This window comes from Octopus bimaculoides, chromosome 10 (assembly GCF_001194135.2).
Source record: "Octopus bimaculoides isolate UCB-OBI-ISO-001 chromosome 10, ASM119413v2, whole genome shotgun sequence".
In the NCBI taxonomy this organism is placed as follows: Eukaryota; Metazoa; Mollusca; class Cephalopoda; order Octopoda; family Octopodidae; genus Octopus; species Octopus bimaculoides.
Genome location: NC_068990.1, coordinates 44,438,589 through 44,448,577, shown reverse-complemented (window position 1 = coordinate 44,448,577; position 9,989 = coordinate 44,438,589). Strand labels below are relative to the sequence as shown.

Genomic DNA, 9,989 nt, shown 5'->3' with positions numbered 1-9,989 from the left:
TCTCTCTCTCTCTCTCTCTCTCTCTCTCTCTCTCTCTCTCTCTCTCTCTCTCTTTCTTCTTCTTCTTCTTCTTCTTCTCTCATCCGCTATCTTTCTTTTCACTCGCTTTTGTCTATCTGTTGCTCTCAGTCACTGTCTCTGTGTCTCTCATTTGTTTTTCTCTCGCAGTTAATCTTTCGCTCTCTTTTATTAAATATTAGCCTAAAAGCCACATTCCGTACGGCTAGCTTCTGCGGCGGGCTAATTGGCCTGCGGCCCAAAGCTAATGGGAGCAATAATAATAATAAAGCCTTTATTGGTACCCTACCGATATGGTATTATCCTACCAGTATGGCATTACTTTAAATTCAGTTTAAATGAAAAGCTTGTAAGTTCACAAATTTTTGGAGTTCTTTTAAATTTTAATTTTCAACTGTTAGCATATAACAAACCATCATCCAGATTTAATTCTCGTGCTGGATGTTCAAGAACCAAATGAAGTGCAGATTTTCAATCCCAGGATCATCCTGATTCCAAAGAGGTGTAATATGTCTATATAGAGTAGGAAAGGCTCAACGACAGAGAGAAAGACTGGCAACTGAATCAGATGAAACCAGGGCAAAGCGACTGAAACAGATACCTGAATATGCATGGAGATGTAGACGTGATTCTATTTCCGCTACACATAACCGACTGGTATCTCGAGAGAATATTCTACCTCAAAATAATGGTGTCAGATCACAAATTGCTAATGCGACACAAAAGGAGATCTTTTCTTTGCGATCATGTGGATGTAGTGGAGTTGACAACCAATCTAAGGCTCCTTACAGAAGGTCATTCTGATGAAAAAGTTTGCTAATTACCTTCTTGGTGTAGGAAATGGTAACATTTCTGTTGAACAAAGCCTAGGTGAATTCAAAATCAAGCTACCCAATGATCTTTGTGTTGAAAGTGCTACTCTTTTAGATTTATGTGATTTTATATATGCTGACCTAAAAAATAACTTCACAAATGCTGTGTGGCTAGCAAATAGAGCCATTGTTACGCCAACAAATGAAGCAGCACAATTTGTGAATGATTTTCTGTTGACCAGGATTCCTGGTGAGCTAAAAATATACAGAAGCTCAGATACAGTTGATAATGAAACTCTGTACCCAATAGAGTTCATCAATAAACTTACACCATCACGGTTTCCATCAGACGTTCTGAAGAAAAATTGCTCCATAATGCTTCTGAGAAATTTAGATGCTACTAACGGATATTGCAATGGCACACGCTACATCATTGTCATGATCATGTTATTGATGCTGAGGTTGCTTCTGGTCCTTATGCAAGATCAACTCTGCTAATCCCGAGAATACCACATGTATCTCAAGAAATGGAATTTCCATTCACATTCACACGCAAACGACTTCTTGTCAAGCCAGCTTTTGCTTTGACGTGCAACAAGGCACTGGGACAAGTTTTATCTAGAGTTCGAAAGAAGTCTAATGTAAAAATATTGGCAGAGAGGAATGGAAACAGTATGATTACTGACAATTGTGTCTACAAGGAGATACTACTTCAAAGCAAAATATGCCTTTTAACAAATTTCAGTAAATAGAATTAACACGTAAATTATATGTAAAGTAACATGTATTTGTGAGGAATTGAATTGTTTTGGCATATTTCAACCCATGCCGGATGAATGATATCGTTATATTAGATCATTTTAAATTTGGGTATATTTGAAAAAGTAAGGAACCGCCATTTCTATGTGTTCTCACAGTACCAGACTTTTGTGCACCCGTGTGTTGCTATGGCTATTTGATACGCTATAGGTATTAAAATATCTTTAGGTGATCGCTGCTATTCTTTGGCACATTAAACGAAGCTGGACTACCTTAATGTTTGTTAAAAAAGAGAGATTATGAAACTGATAAAATAATGAAAGCCGTATTTACTAAGCAAGTAAGCACTATAATACAAGAAAATAATTATACTTAAAATATCCTAAAAATTATTAGAATTGAGAATCAAATGTGTAAATATTATTGAGTGGCTAGCAGAAAACCACCCGGGGGAAGTCTTTCTGCTGGTATATTTAATTACTATAAATGTCATCATCTTTCTTATTCTATCTCTCTCTCACTCTTTGTCTTTTATTCTCTCTCTCCGTCTGTCTGTCTCATTCAGTCTCTCTCTCTCTCTCTCTCTCTCTCTCTCTCTCTCTCTCTCTCTCTCTCTCTCTCTCTCTCTCTCTCTCTCTCTCTCTCTCTCTCTCTCTCTCTTTCTCTCACACACACACACACTCTGTTACTCTTCGTCGCTTATTCTGTTTGTCTCTCAATTTTGCTGTGACATTTGAATTTTATCAAACGTATTGTGTATTTATACAGGTTATCACGTTCACTAATATTATGTTAATGAATGGCTTTATGGCACTGAATGGTTTCATGCCATGTCATACTTTATAATATTTGTTTAGTGTATAACATTTAACTGTTGTTCCAGTTTAGCTTTAGTGCATGTACGGTCCTCCATATTATAACATCGAAATATATTGTTTCAGTTCTTCTAAGCGTGCATCTTTAATCAACATCTTCCTACTTTCTCTTGATTTACTAGATGTTCCAGGTGCGCCAGGTATGAAAGGTATGAAAGGTATGAAAGGTGATGTTGGACCGGTTGGTGAGCCTGGCGTGAGAGGACCAAGCGGCTTGCCAGGCAGACCAGGATTTAAAGGTGAACCCGGCGTTGATGGAATTAATGGTTTGGACGGTAAGGATGGTGTTGATGGTCAAGATGGTGTACAAGGACCCATAGGATTGAAAGGAGACCGAGGCGAACCTGGGAAAATGTGCGAATCATGTGATATTGGTTCTGGTAAGTACCTTTCCAAGTAAGGCTCAAAAGTTTCTTGCACACGTGTTGAAAATTTGAGCCATCGTCCGTAGATTTAGTAAAGTGTTGAAGACTCTCGGGTGAAAGGCTAACTTTCTTGTAACTTGAGTGTGCTGAATGAAAACGCTTCAGTCTAAATGGGCAAACAGAAATAACAACATTTGCAGTACAAATGCAAACCATCGGTATTTGCGCGATGTAGACCTCAATTGATGTTCTATAGTAGCTTTAATAAAATATACTTAGAGACACAACAACATAGTAAAGCTGCCAGTCAGTTTCAACTCCAACAAAATGCTTTCGTATGAAAATCCATACGTGCTAGAAAATGACAATGCAAAAATATTATGACATTTAACACAGACAACGCACCATATAGAACATAATCCTGCCTTCATTTTCTATGACAAAAGCAGCATCAGTGTACGAATTTTGACATAAAATTATCAAAAGATATTGAGAAGTGAATTGACAAGCAAAGGAGTTACACCGACTTACCGAATTAAAAACATGACGACAGTCAATGAATGTGTCTGTCATTTAATTTTCATTTGATACAACTCTGGTGACACACAACAACTTCTGTAAAGACATTTACACATCTCCTCTAGAAAGCCATATATAGTCATATTCCAGAATATAGCAAAACTTAGATTTACATATAAAGTTAGAGCATTTTCACATGGCATTCAGTAGACTGAACACATTTATGAACACATTTATGAACATAGTTATGAACATATTTTTAATACAAATTTTTAAAAATGTACCCAATGTTTGACTGAAGAATGGTAACATTTGAAGTACGCCTCAAAACATAAATAATTAATTCGTTATAATATTGACAAATTTAATTTTCTTTTCCAGGTTATGTAGGCGGAGAAAAAGGAGAACCAGGACAAACAATAGTTGGAGAACCAGGGGTTCCTGGTAGTCGCGGGCCAGCTGGCCCTAAAGGTGAAAGTGGAAGGCCAGGTGAACAAGGCTTGCAAGGTAAAATAGGATTAGGAACCAAAGGGGAGCCCGGTGAACGTGGTGTAAAAGGTGAAGCCGGAACGGAAGGGTTACCAGGTGTGAAAGGAGAAAGAGGTGAACGTGGATTTAAGGGAGATGCTATCATAGGTCTACCAGGAGAGAAGGGATCCATTGGTGAGCAAGGACCCCTTGGCGTTGATGGTAAACCTGGAGACGCTGGTCCTGAAGGACCTCCCGGTATCAAAGGGGAGCCCGGCGTCGGAAAAAGAGGACCACCCGGTAAAGACGGCGATAAAGGTGGTAAAGGATCGAAAGGTGAGCGAGGACAAGATGGAATACCTGCACTTGGTTTTGATAATTACACTATCCCCGTACAAGGAGACAAAGGTAAGTGTTTTAACTTGTTCTTTCAATTTTAATTGTTTCTGTTATCTTTAATTGTATGAGGTTAACAGACACATCCAATTTCTCAAATCAAGTGAAATACAAGAAATATTGAGAAACCCGAACTGAGTATCTATCACGATAAGGTATTAGGATGCTAAGAGAAAGGAGTCCAGTTATGCCACATATTCCCTATGTATGGCATACCTGAGCCTGCTCATTGTAGATTTATTGTCGACAACATGAAAATGAAAGGTTAAGAGCGAAAAGAATGTACTGGCAGAATCGTTAGCATGCTGGACAAAATGCTCTTTTACGTTCAGGGTTCAAATTCACCGCAGTTTGACTTTGTATTTCTTCATTCTAGGGTCATATAAAGCAAGTTCCAGTTGAGTACTGCGATCGATGTAATCAATTTACCTCCTCTTACGAAATTGCCGGCCTTGTGCCAAAATGTGAAGCCATTCGTTAGCACGCTGGCCAAGGTCGATAAAAGTACTTGTTCGCATACTTCAAATTCTTCCTATTTCAAATTTTAGGGGATTGTATTTTTTTTTCTTTCGTTTCTCGTCCCCTTTCTTTAAAATCCTGAAATCAAACGGGCGTGATAGATCGATAGGAAAGCAACTTCACTTTAGAGCATCGCATGCCATCAAATGACACTGGGATACAAATATATGAAACCCAATATACCCATCATGACTACCCATCTGATAAGGGTACACAAGGCACATGCATCACAACCATATGTGCATGACATGGTGACTTTATATTAAGATAAACAGCATATGATCTTTTAGGCGGGGCCCTGTTAGAACTTTCTTCAGGTTGAGTAGCCCATCCCGCTCAAAAGGTCCCCGAATAAGGGTTGTTTAAGGACAATGAACAAAACACCCATGTTTCCAGAGGTGAATTATTCAAATCCCAAAGAATTTCTCTCAACACGTATCTATATTCACTACTCCTGCTCGTGGCCAGAGATGCACATATTGTCGGTCACTAAGGGACATGCTCAACTGGCTATGGTCAAGCAACTAAAAACAAGTCCGTGGTATTAAGGAGAATATCTGCTGTAGCACATCTATTTATACCAAGGCAAGCATCTGCATAATAACACTAACAATCAATTAAGATCAGAAGCCGTTAGAGCCAGTGCTTAGTAGTGCGTCAGGATATTTAGTGTTATTATTATTATTATTATTATTATTATTATTATTATTATTATTATTATTATTATTATTATTATTATTATTATTATTCAGTAGTTTTATTTTTACAACGTGCTTTCACTTCACTACCGAGCACAGCACTGTGTGCCTTGGGCATGTATTTTACGTAGGATGTGTGCAGTGCCCAGTAGTGCAATTTTCTGTATGTTATATATATTTGTAAGTCCTGGTGTTTTTGTTATGTATTTGTCTGAATATTTTTTTTATTATTCCTAAGGCACCTACTATGATAGGAATTGTTTCTGTTTTTAGATTCCACATTCGAGTTACCTCTATTTCCAGGTCTTTGTATTTTGAAAGTTTCTCCATTTCTTTTAGGGAAACGTTGTCGTCTGCTGGTATTGATACATCAATTAGAAAGCATTTTTTCCTTCACGATCTTTGACAACTATATCTGGTCTATTGGCCTTAATTTCTCTACCTGTGTGTATTGGCATATCCCAGAGTATGGTTGCTTTCTCGTTTTCTGTGACTTTTTCTGGCGTGTGTTTATACCATCTTTTTTCTGTTGTTATTCCATAGTGTTGGCATAGCTTCCAGTGTATATAGGTCCCAACTCTGTCATGTCTGTGAATATATTCCTTCTTAGCCAGGACTGGGCAGCCAGAGATAATATGATTTATTGTTTCTTGTCCCTCGCCACATATTCTGCAGTTACTTGTTATGTTTCTTGTCATTATATGTTTTTGGTAATTCATTATTATTATTATTGTTGTTGTTGTTGTTGTTTTACTTCTCAGAGCGCTCGGTCCTGTTTGCACTGTAAACAGCTTGTTGCCAGAGGCCTCACATACTCTAATTCCTCACATTATAAGCTTTGATAATTGGTTGTTAATTGTCGTGGGAGACATTCAATATCAAAGTTCCAATCTTAAAATCTTAGTTGTCCCCAGAAGAGCAGTTTTGGGGCTTGCTCTGCTCTAATGTCAATTCCAATTTCTCTGATATATTTCTCGAACTTGGTTGTTAGTGCTCCGAGTGCCGCTACAACTACAGGGATGATAGACACTCTCCTCATAGTCCACATTCTTGCAATTTCGTATTTTAGTAGTCTATACTTTTCAATCTTTTCTAATTCTTTCTCACTTATACTTGCACATGTGTTTCTATTATTATTATTATTATTATTATTATTATTATTATTATTATTATTATTATTATTATTATTATTATTATTATTATTATTTTATGTTTGACTTTTGCTTTGCATTTGTACAAGTTGGATCCAAGTCTCACCCAGAGACCTCAAAAGACAAGAAGCTAGAAGTTCATGTAGGTGTTATGCTTAGGGTACCATATATTTCGATTTGTACATAGTGTTGTTCTAGAGAATGTTTAAGAAACCATAAGAAAATTATGTTTGTTTTAAAATTTGAGATCACATAGACAGTATTTTACGTAGGATATGGGCAGTTCCCATGAGCACTATCTTTTGAACTTCAGCCATTTTGGGGTTTCCTGGTATTTGAGCTAGGTAGTAATCAGCCCGTTTCGCTGTCGTCATTCCCAGGGCATTGTTATTATTATTATTATTATTATTATTATTATTATTATTATTATTATTATTATTATTATTATTATTATTATTATTATATAACTGTTCAATATTTGATAAATTGAGGCATATTTCTACTGCGTCACTGTTACACCTCCGTATTGCTGGGGTGTGTGCAGCATTGTGTGTGGTATTTGCTGCTTTTTGGAGTGAGCAAGATTTTCCCGGTAATGAATTGTGTTAGTTGATTTTCCTTGAGGTGTGGTTTTGTCTTTTGCTGTGCTACTGCTTGTATTGTGTGTCGAATGTGTAATGCTTTGGCTTTCTAGTTTGCTAGTGGGAGTTTATTTCGCTAGATAAATGCTGTACAGAGTGTGTCTTGTATTTATGGGTTGCTTTGTTTAGGTTGTATTATTGCATTAATAGTGTCTTGTGTAGGATGTGGGTTGTTTCTAGCAGGTCTATATTTTGACAGTGTGTGGTGTTGAGTATCCAGGTATAGCTTCTACGTTTCTGTTCATATGATTTTTTTATCATTCCCAATGCTCCACTTATTATTGGTATTGTTTTTACCTTCATGCCCCACATTTTGAATACTTCAATTTCAAGGTCTTTGTACTTCGACAATTTCTCCACTTCTCTTTTGACAATATTTTGATCAGGAGGGACTACAATGCAGTGTCTATCAGCAAGCAGATGTTTTTCCCCCTAATCCTTGATTACTATGCCTGGACTTTTATTTCTTTGTTCGTTTAAACCGGCATGTCCCAGATCATTGGGGCCTGGTCATTGTCTTGTAACTTGCTTGGCACATGCTTATACCTCCCGCCGTCAGTTTTGATGTTGTAATGTTGGCATATTGTCCCGTGGATATAACTGCTTACATTGTCGTGTCTATATACATGTTCAGACTTGCCAAAGACTGGGCAATCCAAGATGATGTGGACAACTGTCTCATTGTGCTGGTTGCACATTCTGCATTTGATGTTGAGACCCGTTTTCATTATTTTGTTTTATATTTGTAGTCAGGCATTGGTTTAGTGCAGCGAGAATCAGTCCTTCCATTTCGTCTTTTAGTTCAGAGTTTTTGAGCCATTGTTGGCTTTTACTGAGGCTCACTTCCTCTCTGCCAAGCCTTGTAGGGTATTGGCCATGAAGTGATTTGTCTCTCCCTTTCTTCAGTATATTTTGTAATTCAGTTTTCATGTTTTTTGCCTCTGATCATTTCTGTTATTATTATTTCTCTTTATCATAGGTTTTGTTGGAGCTCTAGAAGTCTTACACGCGCAGCGGGCTTGCTACCTGCAGCTATCGGTACCATGCTATTCGATCTTTTCAGCTAATATCTTCCTGATTATTCTGGCCGTACCAAGGAAGCAAACCTTTTGTAATAGTTCTATTGGACACACTATTCCAATTTAGTTTATGCTTTCTGATACTGTTCCCGGGGATACTACAATAATTAGCACTATCTTCTCCTTTTTCATTTTCCATAGCCGGGCTATTTTCTACTTAGGAGGGTTGTATTAATCTATCTTTTCGCCTTCCTTCTTGACTTTTTGTGGGCCAAAGGGGAATGCAACATAAACTATATATATGTGGTGCATCTTGTCCACCACCACTAAATTCGGTCTGTTATGCTCTAATCTGTTTGGATTGGGAAATCCCAGAGCATTTTGCTTCTCTGCGGTCTGTGCTCATACCACGTCTTGCTACTCTCTATCCCCCGCCTTTCGCACAGCTTCCAATTTAGCACTTTCGCTACCTGATTGTGTCACTACAACTTTTAGTGGCTTGGAGTAAGTCTGGCATTCGTTCGTAATATGGGCAATGGTTTCATCCACTCTATTGCAGATGCGGCACAGCAGAGACACTTGCTCATTCCTCCAGTTCGTCGCCAAATCTTGGTCTTGCGCTGCCAGTAAAGTGCTCTCGGTCTCTTTTTTTAGTGTTCCTTTCATCAGCCAATCCCACCTATTTTCCAAGCAACTTATGCTGTGCTGCACGGAATTGATTGTGTAGTCCATTCTTGCGTAATTCTTCTTTATGTCCTTCTTGTACTTCTTCCTTTGTTTTTCTTTTTTTCCTTGCTTTCAATACTCCCTCGTTCCTAGCTGTCACAAGGGTTTATTTTGGGCTAAGTATCTCATTAAGCTCTCGAGTTCGATACGCTCGCAGTCTTCCACACTTATTAGTGCTCTTCCACCATTTGCTCTCTTCATGTATAGACGATCTTGATTTCCTATCGATCTCGTTTTGTTCCTCCTCTCTTTACATTATTATTATTAACTGGGGCCCAGTTAGGATTTTCTATAGATTGAGTAACCCATCCAACTTAAAAGGTCCCTGAATAAGGATGTTGAATGAAACATCCATGTTTCCAGAGATAAATTATTCAAACCGCAAAGAATTCCTCTTAACACCTAGCTTTGATGGACCCCCACTACACCTCCTCGTGACCAGAGATGCACAAATCGTCATCCACTAAGGGACATGCTCAACAGGTTAAAGTCAAGCAACTGACAAGGAAATCTGTGTTACTGAGCAGAATATTTGCTGTAGTTTATCTTTTTACACCAAGACAAAACATATAGATGATAACACTTCCGTTCAGTTAAAATCAGAAGCCATGAGAGCCACTGCCTGGTAGTGCATCAGGACATTTATTATTATTGTTTTTGTTTGATTCTGGTTCAGTTTTATTCCTGGAAAGATTCATGTGGGTGGCGGATAATTACCTGTAACTTTATGTGTCCACAAGTCTTCAGTGGACTTGCAAGTGTTTAGAACCTATCTGACAATCCTTGTGGTCCCTAAGAGACACATTTTCTCTAGGAGTTCTACAGGTCATTCTTTTCCAATTTCCTTTAGCCATTTGTCTATAACTTTGCTTACTGTTCCCAACATACTAATTATTATAGGCACGACCTTTGCAGTTCTCGTAGTCCAGATTCTTCCTATTTCATATTTTAAGGAAGTGTATGATTTTTGTCTTCTTTATAAAGGCGTTGTCTGTTTATATATTTGTATATATATATATATAT

At 37.8% G+C, this 9,989-nt stretch overlaps 1 protein-coding gene across 1 annotated transcript in view; it reads left to right on the top strand.

The window, feature by feature from the left end:
* The window catches only part of LOC106871677 (collagen alpha-5(IV) chain), a gene marked incomplete at its 5' end in the record, with an annotated part of 35,314 nt that overhangs the window by 549 nt on the left and 24,776 nt on the right, over positions 1 to 9,989 (top strand). The window contains 2 exons of the mRNA XM_014918275.2: positions 2,587 to 2,844; positions 3,730 to 4,224. Coding sequence (XP_014773761.2) covers positions 2,587 to 2,844; positions 3,730 to 4,224 — 753 coding nt within the window. The remainder of the gene's footprint in view (positions 1 to 2,586; positions 2,845 to 3,729; positions 4,225 to 9,989) is intronic.